The sequence below is a fragment of the Argiope bruennichi genome, chromosome X2, assembly GCF_947563725.1.
Source record: "Argiope bruennichi chromosome X2, qqArgBrue1.1, whole genome shotgun sequence".
NCBI lineage: Eukaryota > Metazoa > Arthropoda > Arachnida > Araneae > Araneidae > Argiope > Argiope bruennichi.
Window position 1 is genome coordinate 54714321 of NC_079163.1, and position 15485 is coordinate 54729805.

The following is a 15485-nucleotide window of genomic DNA, read 5'->3' on the forward strand; positions in this document are numbered from 1 at the left end:
ATTAAAATTCAGTTTAAAGATCAAATCCGAATACAGTTAAACTTGCTTATACCGATCACGAAGGGGCCACGATATTCGATCGTTAGAACTGAGTGATTGTAAAAACGGGGCCGTGAAAAAATTATAATTCCTACATATTTATTATACATACTTACTTTTATCACTTTTTTTTATTTCTGAAAGTACACTAGAAGTTGTTTTATTTGTGTTGAATTGTCTTGTTTTCTCTTTCTTGTGTTATTTGTTCTTTGCAACAGACTCGTGCCCCGAAAAGCATCGACATTTAAATCCTGCCTTTGAAAAAAAGTTTGAAGTTTTTCTGCTCATTTAAATGCTATTAAGTATGCTGGGGGCTGTTCGGCTTGAAACTCTTCAGATTCGACATTATCATTGTGGCTTTTGTCATTTTTTTTTTTTTTTCATCTGCTTTAGCTTGAATTTTAGCTAAAATATCTTCAGGAGTAGGTATCTCGGAAGTGATAACATTGAAAATTATGTATCTGTTGACGCCAAATTCTTTTCTACTCATTTCCCAAATTTGCCAAGTGATATACGTCTTATGACTCATCATTGAGTTCGGAATATTAAAAGGGTTTTTTTTCTCAAGAAGGGATTAGCTGAGCTGGAGAGCTGGAAGTCAAATTTATAAAAATATTGTTCTGTATAACCAAGGTTTAAATGCTCGTTAAAAGCGAGTAATGCTCCCAATAGACTTAACATTGCACCTACCAAGTATTTAAGATTTCGTCATTAAATCGGGGTTCGTTATACGAGAGTTGTATTGTAAGAATATTAGTTACTCAGAAAGACTATTAACTAGATTCCAATGATATAAGTTACACAACTAATCAAAAAAGAATATAAGCTTCTAAAATATCTATAAAACACATGGGCTTGAGATACATAATGTTAAATTAGAATTAAATTTTTATAAAGTTTATGATTCGAAAAAAGTGTTCGTGGAATTCTTATGAGTTATGCTTATCTCAATCTTTGTTCTGTAATAAACAATATATATATATATTATCAAATGTATCACTGTGCCACTTTTTACGATTTTTCCATTTATGAATGTAGTTTGAAATGTAAAATTACAGTAGTTTAGTTTAGTTATATTAACGTGCCGTTTGAAGCAACACTAGGGCTATTTTGGGACGGACCTCTTAACTTTGAACAGCGGTCAGATGACGAGGACGACACTTGAGCTGCCACCCCCCTCTCCACACCACACCAGCGGGAGGACGTTTGGTCAGGACGGATTTAACGTGCAACTGACCTCCTTACATGATGGTTCTTCGGTGGAATCGGGTCTCGAACCTGAAACCCTCCGGTTCCGAAGCCGAGACCTTACCACCAGGCCACCGCGGCCTCAAAATTACAGTAACTCATATTCATTTAACCTCTTCGCCGTCCAGAACGCGTCTAGCGGGTTCAAGTGATACTTCTGCAGGGCAACCGTAACGCGTTTCAAGTGTTCTTCTACATTTTAAAATCTTTAAACTTTTGCGTTTGTGCGTCTACAAAAATAAAATGCAGACAAACTTACTATAAAACTAAATCTTATTACATTATAGATAATATTATCAAATTTACATCAACTTATTTTCATTCATAATTCTAGCATCGTTTTTCAACAACAAATTAAAAGTTCCAGAAATATCACTGTTGCCAATCTGAATTTTACAACTATTTACAAAATAAAATTTATAATTATTAAAACAATCGTTAGCTACTTTTAAATAAAATATTTACGATTTATGTCGCACCAAAACTTTTAAAAAGCTTTGTAAATGTTTACTTGTTTAAAATTTTTAATTTTGTTTGTTCTATTGCGGTGAAAACCAGAGGAAAAACAGAAATTTTAATTTCATTTTATAAAGGTTTGTTTTAAATACTTCCATGAAACTCTCTCCTTGTTAGACGTCAATTTCTCGATATGCTTCTTAACTCCCATGAAGCAGTTCATCAAAATGCACAAATGACCAACCCTCCTCTATTCATTATGGCAGTTAGAGCCGTTTTTCATATCATTTCGCTGAACTTAGATGATGTTGCCATAAGCAGAAAGAATTTGTGAGTATTCTCTGTGCACTTACTTTTTTCAAAAATATAACATTTTAAATAGAAATTATTGAAAGTATTCACATTATGAGTCAATTTTTCACTTTTAATGCCGATTCTCAAATAATTAAGAATCATTCGCAAGGCAGTATTTTTAAGAAGACAGCAGCACTGTGTGAATGCGGTCTATATATGAGAAGTAATTTAATTTTGAAAGAACTTCTTAAGAAATATCTCAGTTCTAAATAAAACCTTAATTCAAAGCTGATATTATTAGATCAACACCCAAAGACTGAAAACCAGATTCACAAATTGAAAATGAACAGAGAAGCAAATTAATAACTCATTTTGTAAATTTTTTAGATTCAATCTAATTTTCTGAAACTTATATTTATCCATAGGAGTTAATACAATAACTAATAAATCCATAACAATCATTACACTGCATTTTACTGTTAAAGAGAGATTTTAAAATGCGTTTTTTTTTCTGTTAAAAAAACCCACGTCAATAATCATAGACCAGTCAAAGAAAAAATTAAGCATTTTATTTCTTTACAACAAATAACAGCAATAAAATTAAGAAATATTAAAAAAATACTGAAACTACATAGCAACAGCGTTCGCTAATTTTCATAACAAAAATAAAATTCAAGCAAAATTAACATGTCCTAGGAAATTTTCAGTTGTTCTTTTTATCATGAAATTGCAATAACTGTATAGCTCCAGAAGAAGTACCAATCACTAAAATGTAAGTAGGCACGGTTGAAGTAAGAACTATTTCACAACCAGCAAGACTAGTAATCGGCACCGATGAATGGAATAAGCAAACCTAAAAATAAGTAATAGCAGAAAGTTCAAATAACAATTACTTATATTTTTATTGATAAAAGTTTATTTTGTGCAGGAAAACGACTTTTCTTTTTAAAAGCCACAATAAAAATTTAGTCAAACAAAGAACACAAATATTTCTGTTAACCCTTTCTAGGGCCGTGAGAAGTATGCTTCCCACCAAATTTATCAATCTTTGTATGAAATTATGCAGGTTGGCATACGTTCTGACAAATTGTTTTAGTAAGTCAGGAACTTAGATGCTTCAGTTCTTTATCTCACATAAAATGATGTGTCTTGGTTTGTCAATTATTAATTAATCAAATTAAATTTATCTATTATCTTATAAGTTAAATGAATTCCTGTTCTTATTCTAATTTCAAGCCTAAAAATATTTTAACATAATATGACTAGAAAAAAATTACCCTTTAAAGGGTTAAATTATAATTAATTAGCCTTCAAATTATTCTCTGAAATTAAAATGCAGACTTAAAGTACAAAGCATCATTTGTAGTTAATCTATAAACATAAAATTCAAAATTTCAAAGAAAATATATAAAACTTTTTTTTTTTGCAGTTCTTGATTCTTTAATAATACAATTTTGTATACCTTTAATAAAATTTAAAAACAATTATGAAACTGACTTTGATGAGCATGAGAAAGAGTTAATGTATCTTAAAACAAATTTCTATAGGTTTTTAAAACTGAAATTATAAGAGCTTAGTATTTCTCCAGTAATATCAAATTTCAAAAAGCATTTTGCAAAGAAACTCATTCTATTTTTTTTAAAGTAATGATAAAATATTCACTATAAGCATTTGAAGTATTTCCTCCTCAAATTAAACTCATTATCAAGCTGGTATAAGCTAAAAATTCCCCATATCTGCAATGAATATTATATCACTCCATGAATTTTTAATTATCCAAAATAAAAATCAGGTAGAAATTAACTTCTCAGTTTTAATATAAAATCATTTATAATCCATTTGAAAAACAGATTTTTAAACTAACAAATAATAAATAACAAGTCTAAAAATATGATATTTAATATTAGTATCTCGTATCAAAACAAATGTTTGAAGAATTAGTAAACCATTTTAAATCCCTAATCAACGTATGCTACTTATAATATGATCCGCATTTTTTGACACTCCAAAGATTTAAATAATTCATAAAGTGTTGAACAGAATCCAACAGAAATTCTGCAATGTATTATATCTCAACAAAGAAGAATTACATTATCTTTCTTCAATGTGTCTATGGCTCCTCTTATGACAAATAACGATTGACTGACATTGTAAAGCATTCATATGGAGACAACTTGCTGTCCATAAGTGCTATAAATTTATAAAATTTCAGAGGTGGCTATAGTTTTAATATGAGATTTGTATGAAACTGATTGTTTGTTTGACCGATTACAATACTAAGCATTTTTAAATATGTTCGTTTATATATTCGTTATTCATATTTTTCCCTTTTATGTACTTCACTGCTCAATATTGTCGTTACCAATATTTTAAGTTATTTAATCACATTTTTGAAATAATAATAGCCTTATCAAGTATTTAACAGCTATCATACGATTAGTTAAATGATGTATTAGCCAAAAAATTGAAAATGAATGATTTTACTTTACAAGCAAGTTCAAATGTCTGTGAGGTAACTAAGTTGGATCTCAAGACACAATAAAAAACAATTGAAGAAAGTGATATTCGTAAACTGGAACTCTAGAAAATTTTTTTCCAAAAAACACTCTTTAAAACAAATAAAGTAACGGAACGAAGATTATATTAAATCGTATTTATTTAAAAAAATATTTATATACATACCTGATTAAGAGCAGAATTCCATCCTTTTAAAGTTTTATCTAAGGAACATGTAAATACATACACACCACAAACTGCAATGCCAGTGATTGCATCGTCATGAATCTAAAATTAAAAAAATTCAATTTCCCAAAAAAACAGTCTCAAAATACAAAATTTTATCAAGTATTTCATAATTAATCTGCATCATCTGAAAAAATTATAAAATTTGTCCTTTTAAATATCATTTAAAGTAAACTGATCATTCAAGTACTAAAAAACGCAATAACGCTTCTTAGCATTCTAAGGCTTTTTTTTTTTTTTTTTTGCAGCATTGCAATTTGTAATTTAATAGGATGATAACTTTTATAATTTTTTCCATATATTCGCAAACCATTCCACATTTTTGGTTAAATGCCCCCCTTCCCCGAAAAAAAGAACTTTTTTCACCACTCAAATGTTAAAGAGATAAAGATTTCATAAACTTCTGAAGCAGTATTTCGAACATTTCTCCTGAATAGTTAAGAATAAACATATCAATAAAATTCATAAAATATAAATTCTATTTAACAACTAGATTTTTTTATGATGACCTAACTGAGTATTAAACTATTATTTTATATTGCTCAAATCGAATAAAGCCACCTTCGTAATTGGACAGACAACATGATGGTCAATAAACATTCTAACACTGATTATAATTCACAAAACAAACATTTCTCTTAGAAAACAAACGAATTTATACGCTGGTAGTGATAGCCTGTATCAGTATAGATCATTTCTATCTATGTAATGAATTATTCCAGACAGAAAATTTACAGAACAAGTTATGAATTTATGTTGATTTACGCTCAAATAACCTTTAATAATTTGTGTAAGTTATCAAAGCTAATCCTCGGATAAATCAAAATTTTCAGTTTCCTTGATACATCAAATATATTTAGTCAATGATAATAACTGTTGCAATAATTAAACGTTGATATCTTAAAAATGTGTAAATAGAATGCAATATAATTTTATACCAATCAATGCATAAATTATTCTTATTAAAATATCGAAAATTTCAACTCTTTTTTCAGGTTAATCACTGAAATATATATTAAAATGTAAAGAATTCTTTTTGTTTCATTGGGAATCATCCAAACATTGCATAATTCTAGTTTCGATAGTAAATAAGTTCAATAATAAAATATTATTACACTCCAACAATTAAGACCAAGAGCCAAGGAAAGCCACATATTTTAGGAATATGCAATTCTGTAAAATAAAAACTTCAGGTGGCAGACAGGTGGTACATTCACAAAAATAAGATAATAAAGCAGAAATTTATCGTCAGTGAAATTTTTTCCAGAAAATATACTTTCCTCTGTTTTCATGTTCGCTTAGAATTATTTATTTTAACATGCAGACAATTTTTTAATCATTAGGTGTCAAAAATTAAATGTATACATAAATAATGATAAATTCAATCCAATAATCTCTCTTTTTCATAAAGCATTTCCTAGAACAGCCCCAATTTTACATTCACTATACAAGATGTAGCAACTCTTTGAGATTAAACGAATTCTATTATTATTACTTCAATTGGAAAAAATATTTATCAAAATGTAAAATCAAGAAAGTTGAAAGAATGCATCATCAGTTTAAACTTTTTAAAGTTAAACACGACGATGCCACAAAATTTTTCAACGAGAATGACACATTTTGGTTGATCTTTAGATTTATCGATTGTATCAATTACTATAAAAAATCTTTGGTTAAAAAAAATCATTGCAACAAAAAAAAAAAAAAAAACTTTTGCATAGAAGTTTGAAATTATAATCTTTTTATTTTTTATTTTACAAGCAATATCAAAAATCTATTTAAGATGCTATCAGTTGTTGTTGAGGAGAGTGGAGTTGAGTGGCCTTGTTCTTAGCAACATTTTTTATTGCGTCCAATTTATTTATTTTATCAAAAGAAAACCCTATTTTTTTCTTTTTTTTTAATTCAGAGAGTGTTTATGAAAGATGCGATATAGTCAATCAATTAATAGTATCAATGAATTTATGTTTAAGAGGTGTGAATAAAAATATTGTCCCTTCAGACAGCATTATCCTAAGAAATTATCCTATTAAAAAGATGGTACTGGGAAAATAGAGAAAAAATTACGTCTCTGGTTTAGACTGGTTTAAGTATAAGGTACGAAAGCTTACAATTTTCGGAATTCTGTTGCATTTAAAATTGATGCGATTAATAAGCAACAGTATTTCTGTATAGAGGAAAAATTATTTTCATAAATGAACATACCTTTTTCGATATTGGAGAGTTTGAATACCTTCTTAACCAACCTTGTGAATCACCACAATATACATTATCGCAGTTTGCACAACAGAAAGCACTTATAAAAACAGGAACGTTCCCCAGATCTGGGCACTGAATTTCTTTAATTTCAACTTTGTTAGAATCCTTTTAAAAGAAAATGTAAACAGATAAAAATAAGCAATACATAGACTTCACACACACAAAAAAAAATAATAATAAATACTTGAATTAATAAGTAAAGCAGAAATAAAGAACTTGTAATAACTTTATTTTAAAGAATAGTACTAAATTTAACCACACACTATCACTAAAAATGAGAATTAAAATTAGAAAACAAAACAGGGACTACAAAATTTATATTTGAAGGATATTATTTTAATCGAGTTGCACTAAATACAGAAAATCAAATAAGCTCTCTAAAAAAGGTTGCGATGTTTGGAATTTCCTTTAACACTTAATTGTATATACGAAATAAAAAAAAATTTGCTAGACATAATTTCCATTTAAATACAGAGCAAATCTTTTAGTATAAATCCATTACTTCATTTTTCAATTAAAGTAAATTCTTATAAAATATTCAAATCGAATTTCAACAGAGAAGTGTAAACACTTTAATACACAATAAGATAAACAAAGAAGGAATCTCTTCAGACCGATCAATGGCATAGATAATTCACAAATAATAAGGTTAAAAGAATCAAATCTAATGAACAGCATACTAAAAATAAAAACAAGTTTGATTAAAAATATAAAATAAAAAAACATAACACATTTCAAGTATATTTAATAAAAAATATTCGAAATGCATTGCAAAATTTGGTTAAAAATAAAACTATTCTGAAAAGATCATTAACTATTTAATTAAAATTGATGGCAAATAAATGATAAACCGAAAACTATGATTTAGAATATGGAAGATGCATCGCATTTAAATGATAGTTAACCATTATGATCAATAAAAATGTAAAAGATTACCATTCTTTGTGCATCAGGAAGTGAGAAAGAGAGAATGCTGTATACGCATACCCGATACTGTAAAACACGCAAGCACAAAAGCAGTCCAATAAAGGGACAGTGGCTGAGCGACTGGGGAACAAAGGACGTAGATATGCCCCGCACCCAAGATTTATGCAGAACCATCGAAATAAAACATTAATACGTTTATATATTAATGTTTTAGTCATATACAAAGTGGCGAGAAAAAAAAGTAAAACCTTGCCCTATTACCATTTACCTTTAAGAAATCACTGATGGCGAATAAGGATAGATAATTACATTATATCCTGGAGATTACTCACTATCGTTACGTCACTCTATAGAGAAGAGTCACAGTCAAAGTGAAGAGTTCTTTACTGAGCAACATGCCCCCTTTATAATTAATTTGCTCAATTTATGGAATTATATCCTTACAAATATTAATGTTGCAAGTAAACTGCAACAATCTCCTAAATCAAAGATTAATGATAATTTTATTAAAAAGTTTGACTAATTCTTTTTTCTACATTCATTTAGTTCTGATGCGACATTACATATAATAATGATACTGATGATAATGATATATTAACATAATTATTTTCTTTTTATAAAGGTACAGAAAGAAAGTTTTTTTTTTTACAGATTTTTTTCACTTTAAATGCAGTGATAAGCAGACTGCAGACCTCCAAAATTACAATTTAAATTTGAATTTTATTTAAGAATTTTGGGTACTATTTTGAATTCCTTTCAAGACAGGCTTACTCTTAAAGAATACAACACATTATTTAAATTTTGAATTAAATTAAGGAATATACCTGGTGAAGTAATATCAAAGTCATGCCAGGATTTTAATATTACTTTTGATGATTCAATATCTTTATGACTTGTATAATGAATTAATTGTGTACAAACCTTTAAAGATAAAATTACTGGTAGTTTCAAAAATTTAGAATTTATTGAAATATATAAATTAATTTTAGGTTTATCCAAATTTTCTCTAACCTTAATAATATATTTAACTCAACATGTCATAGTTGCAAATCGATGAAAATTTTTTTTTTCTGAACTAAAAATAATTAAATCGAAATTAAGATCAGCGACGTGCCAAGAGCGATTAAATAATTTAGGTTTAATTGTTTCAGAGAAAGATTGGTCAGATGAAATTTATTTAAATGGTATTATTGACGAACCCGCAAGTGAGAAAACAACAAGAATGTAGCTTCAATTTAACGTTTTAAAATTTTAATAAAAGTTTACTTTTTAATTTTTTACTACATATACACACTCGCATTTTCACATCACATATATAATGTGACGAAATAATCATGTTAAATTTTGTAATTGTGAGAATATGATGCATCATCTTTTTATAAGAAAATTGGCTATATTCGGCACTCGCTTTATATTCGGTGTTTTAATAATGAATTATTTAAATAAGTCATCAATTTGTTGAATACGTTAATAAAAATTTTTCTACGATTTTTTAAATTTTATATACAATGGTTTAAAAGATGTATGAATGTTTACAGGGCACAAGAGCGTCTGAAGTTAAAAAGCACAATAGTGACTTCAACACTGGAACAGAGTCTGCATATATAACAGATTGAGTTAAGGAAATTGGCATTTTATTACTTACAGTCTTTTGTCTAACATATCTTGTTTATAAGCAGACCAATAAGAATAGATTCAGAGATTAGTACTGACGCATTGACACATCTGAAGGATTTTTCCCAAATGCAAGTGATTCTTCTTAATATTTCAAAAAATATGAAAAATGAAAACATCGGACTTAAGTCCATGAACTGCCGATTTCAGGATAAATTATTGCAGGCCAAATGATGATTTTTCAGATTTATAATATATGTACATTATCCGTATAAAACTTTTTACATAAACATTTATTATAAACTATTTGTAACCGATATTATGTTTATCATTTTATTTTATTTATGTTTATCATTTTATTTTGCAAAGACAAAGCTTATACATATTTAATATATTTAAATCATGCAAACATAAACAACTAAGATTTCTTCTTGTTTATAAGTCATTTTTGTAATTTAAGAATTATATACGAATTATATCAATGAAAAATAGAACAGACAGCAACTTACATCATTTTTCAGAGGTTCTTCAATCTGAATACATTTAACTGTACCATTCAACAATGCTGCAAATATAAATTCTGGAGAGTCAACAGAATTCGAATATAAATTTATACCTAAAACCCAGTCGTTAGATCTGAAATATGAAAAATAGTGTTACACCTACAGATAACCAAAACAAGTATTAGTCATAGCTTAACAAAATTATTAATTATACATATGCAATTTTGATGAAATGCGTCTTTACTTAAGCATAATGGAACTGAAGCATCTTAACTTTTTTCAGTGTATAAAAATATTTATTAATTTAATTTTATACATAATATTAAAATCCATTACCAATCTAATGAAATTCCTTCGATAGCTTTTGATCGTTAGGTGAAAAATAAGGGGAAAAGATATACTACTTTCTGTACTCAGTATTGCTTTTAGTCACAGCTCCGAATTTCTGCTGCTGCGCAAGTACAATAATAGAACATTCGTTTCTTTATAAAATTAAAAAGGCGATTCCGAAAATAAGGTTCTAAAAACACTAGAAATGTCGTTTTATGCGGGTTTTTTCCCCCACAGAAGTAACTCTTCATGAGCCAAAAATTAGAAAATAATTTTCAATGAAAGATAAATAAAAATTTAGAAATAGTGTACCATATAATTTTTCTATAAATAAATCGAAAAATAACATTATTACATGTGCATTATTTAATACAAATTTTGTGATTTTTTTTATTGCTCAGCCATACTGAGAAGATTTTTATAAATGAGAGTAAGAATTTCAAAATAACCAAGAAGCTTTATTTCAAAGTTCATTTTTTAAAAGAAAATTAATTAAAAACTAGCAATTGCTTAGCTACAATTTTTTAATAAAATTTACCTACATCAAGACGGAAATCTAATTATTATTTTTATTAATTTATAATTAAACTTTTCATAAAGGTAAATTTTATATCAAAAAGCAAAACTATATATGCTGTAACATAAGTATATGTTAGAGCACCCATTGCTGCACAAACTACCACTAACTCTAAGAAATGGGAAAGCAGCCCTCTGAGCATATACAAAAATAGCAGATGGCATGATAATTTCATCAACAAATAGTAATCCTTCTCCACTTCACTAAGCGCAAATCGGGCAATCGACAGTTTAAAATATTTTTTTCTCCGTGTTACCGCTTTATTACTGTATTTTACTGAAATCTCAGGCCAGAGGGAATTTAACATCATTATAAAAGGTTGAATATTATTAAATATTTCACTTATTTTATACTTTTTTAAAAATAACAATTTAAAAAGCCCTTTTTTTGAAGAGTCACATTTTTTTTTTTTTTTTTTTTTGTACTTTTTTACATTCGTCCTTTTTTTCCAAATTTTGGAGCACAAATTGACAATTTATGTATTCTTAGATTTTTATTTAAGATTTTTTTTAAATAATACTTATTTTCTGCACATGAAATCGTTAAGAAATTTAATTAATGTAATTTGTAGCATTTATTCAGAAAAAAACTGTGTTTTACATCTAAAATATGCGCTACCTTATTCAAATTAAATACATTACTGCGTTCAATAGCACATTTTGCATCACTTTTTACAAATTATAAAAATTGAGAGCTCCAAACAAATAGTTTTTCAAGAAAACGCACACAGCTGTCCTCTGTTCTCTCATCCAATGCTAGATTTTGTGCCATTTAGCATTAATTTATTTCGCAAGCAGTATGATCTACAATTATGTTGTTGTTGTTGCTAATCTCCATGGTCTGACTTAGTCAGACCAAATCCAAAAATCCATTGACAAGAAGAAAGTCAAAAACGAGAAAGGGAGAAGAATAAATTTCTCCCCAATGAATTGGTTTTGTATCACAAGGTTGTATCAATTGGTTTTTCTATCACAAGGAAGAATTAAGGACTGGCCCGGCTTATTGGCTCTATACCAATAATGAGTAGGGGGAACCATCCAATTCTTCTTATTTAGGAATTTCGCCTGAGAGAAAAGTTCTAAGTATGTGAGCTCAGCAGAAGATGAAGTCGCTAGGCTGCTTCTTTTCTTTGCAAGCCTGTCTGCTATTTTGTTACCAAGTAGATCCACATGAGATGAGATCCACTGGAAATGAATATCATGTTGGAGTGAAATCAGCTTCAACTTCTGAAGAATAGACCAACTTGCTTTATCTCCAACATAGGTCCAATTGTTAAGGTGTTCCATTGAGCTGCGGCTATCAGTAAGAATCCAAAGGTTCTTATAATTATTTTCGTGTAAAATGATCTTAAGTCCCTCATCGATTGCTAGAAGTTCGTTTCTAAAAACAGAACAGAAGTCTGGATTTCGTTGACATAGAGAAAAACTAGACTGAGGAGTTACAATGTAGATGCCACTACCTGCAAAATTGTCGATTTTGCTGCCATCAGTATACAATTTAATGTCACATGTAGGGATTTTATTAATGACTTCCAAGGTCAATTGTCTAAGGTATTCTGACGCATTTTCCTTTTTATTAATGGGAACAGGAAGGTTGAAATGAAAGTGAACCCTGGTAAGTTCTTCAGTAGGATTCACACAGGAATGAAGAGAATGTGGCTCTACGTTTTTAGGAATTATATTCTGAGTATTCTGATTATTATATTATATTATATTATATTCTGACTTGAATAAAGGGACTATTTTTCTTGAGTCTCTGGAGGTTAGTCCAATTACTTAGGTATTTTGAGGTGTTGTTTTCAATGCCATAACTGGAAAGTTTGTTGTAATATTTGATAAGGTTAGCATGTCTTCTAACATGGAGAGGTTTCAGGTCGGCTTCATAAAGGACAATATCTGAGGGGCAACTTCTTTTCAGACCAGTTATTATACGAGCTGCACTCAGCTGAACCTGATCAAGTTTCTTCAAGTTGGAAATGGAGGCACAGCAATAAATTGGGAATCCATATTCAAGTAAAGGTCTGATGATAGCTAGATAGGTAGTTCTAAGGGTAGTCGTGTCAGCTCCCCAGTATCTACAATTATAAATGTTTGAAATGTCACCACCAATATTATTTGGAAAATATAAGAAATCTTTAAAATGTAACTCTGACAAAAATAAATAGGTCAAAAACCGAAGTGTGTTCACTGTGATTTTGTGAGTTTCATTGCATAACATCATGCCAATGAAAAAACAAAAACATCTACATTTAAGATTCAGAAATTTCTAACAATTCCTGGTGGAAACATAAATAGAAATCCTTATTGTATTTAATTATCGAATCAACACACACGCTAGAAATAAGAGTTTACAATGATTTTTTTTACAAGAGCAGGTTTTAAGTTAGCCATAAGAAAGTAGGAAAAAGAAAACAGGCAGTGAATAGAATATAGTTTATATTTTGAACAGCTGCATCCCCGAAATGATTTTTTTAAAAATGAAACTATGATACAAAAGGGACAAGAATGGAATTGTAATATTTCAAATCAATGAAATGTTTAAAAAGTTGGCAATAAAGAATTACTAATTAAAAAATCAACTAGATTTTTTTTTTCTTGACAGTAGAAAAATATTTAGAAATCTTATGGTTATGAATATTTGGCTTATATTTTCAATCTTAAGAACATGACATTTGAATAATTATATCTACATGTAAAAAAACGATAAATTTCTGCAAGATTTAAAAATATATTCAAAGTTCTAAAGACAAGACGGAACTGATAAAGAGTTATATCGAAATGCAATATATATTATTTACAGTTGATTTTTAAATAATAAACTTTCTTTCTTCTCTTAACCTTCTCTTTTTTCCTTTAAATAAACGAACTTACTATTGGGCAAATCAAAATATTAGGTGCAAAAGTTATCATAAAGTATAATACTCGGTACATTTTTAATAAGTAATCATCGGAAAGCTTCCCCGAAAATCAATAAATAATTAAAACTTACAAAACTACACATAAATTCCATATAAAAGTATGTTCAAATACAAACCAATAAAGCATCATTACTTGGGAAGAAAATAGTCAAATTGTTACGAAATTTCCGGGGTTCGTTTGGATAGTGGGAGTGATATGGTGTGGGGAATGCTCAATCATCAGGCGGCAGTAGAAAATAAAATAACGACGTTTATTTACACGAAGACTCACAGGACAGCACAAAGACGACAACTATATACAGCACAGAAGACGATTATCTTCAGCCGAGACGTGCAGCATACAACAGCATACAACCAGACTCTACTGCAGACAGTAGCGCACAGCTTAGTTCAGCACTAGCTTCACTCCGTCGCTGCTCCGCTTTCTCTGGAAGGCCAGTTCTTTATCGTCGATTCCGACTACTCTCCACCGTCGATCCCGACTACTCATCTCTGTCGCTTCCGACTACGACTCCGATCTGGTTCACTACTCAATTCACGACGACCCCGGCAGGCGGGATTTGGCGATTATGGAGCACCCGCCTCGCGAAGCGAGGCTATCATCTTCCTTGCAACAGTTAAAAACTTGCGTCTAAGTATGCCCTAAACTGGTGGCAAACTGAGGTCGATATGGTTCTTCACAGTGACCGGGTTTCAGAGACTGGGAGTGGGAGAGGGGGTGAGTTCGCTTGACCAACGGGGAGGCAGCAAGTCGGTGGAGTAGGAGTGGGTGAGGTTTTCTGGATTTTCCGGGTTCCGAGGGTCAGGTGGTGGATTAACTATTGTACGAGTTCAGCGAATCAGGAGCTTGCTAAGTGCAGGTGGGCGGGAGAGTTGGAGCTTATTCAAGAAGTGCATTGAGGAGGATCAGTTTCCGTTCTTCTTTGGACTTCGATTCTTTTAATTTGTCTGCTATTGTCAGGAGGCCTGGGAATTCTATTATTAGTTTCTTGATTTCTTTAAATGCTTCTATTATACTATGTATTTCTGAGAAATCAGGGATGGTGGTATGGGCTGCTGTTGTTGGGCTGGACTCAGATGGTTTCCTTTGGTTCCTGGGTCACTGTTGGGATTTAGATTGGGTTTGAGTTATTTCGGGATTACTTTCTGGGATTCTTTTTCTGAGGGTCTCAGCATATGATCTTCTGGTTCCTGTTGATGTAGATGGGTAGGCAGGACACCCCTTCAAAGAAGCTAAATGTCCTAACCCTTTGCAATTTATACATACTGGCTCCGGAATTCTTCCTTTAATGCTGCAGTCCGCCGTCAGGTGGTTTCCATTGCATTTAATGCAGCGCGGATTGCAACTGCAATTCCGCGCTGTGATGAAAGCCAGAACATCTGAAACACATCGGGGCTTTGGCTGGTTTCCTATAGGTTTCAATCCTAACCCTCATGTAGGACAGGTGGTTTATGTTGTAAATATTACTGTAGTTTCCTACTTTTTTTATCTCAATCAGGAATATGGGGTGAAAGGTCTGAGTTCTGAAGTTCTTTAGTTGCGAGATCCGTAAAACTGCGAAATTTAGTTCTTCTAGTT

The 15485-nt window shown here is 30.0% G+C and overlaps 1 protein-coding gene across 1 annotated transcript in view; it reads right to left on the bottom strand.

Annotated features, from left to right (window-relative positions):
* Window positions 1–2590: 2590 nt before the first annotated feature.
* Window positions 2591–15485, bottom strand: part of LOC129961002 (telomerase protein component 1-like) — a 148024-nt gene continuing 135129 nt past the window's right edge. Inside the window, exons 55-58 of the mRNA XM_056074793.1 lie at window positions 10089–10215; window positions 6985–7143; window positions 4720–4821; window positions 2591–2890 (exon numbers count right to left, since the gene is read on the bottom strand). Of these exons, the coding sequence (XP_055930768.1) occupies window positions 2741–2890; window positions 4720–4821; window positions 6985–7143; window positions 10089–10215 (538 nt within the window). The 3' untranslated portion in view covers window positions 2591–2740. The remainder of the gene's footprint in view (window positions 2891–4719; window positions 4822–6984; window positions 7144–10088; window positions 10216–15485) is intronic.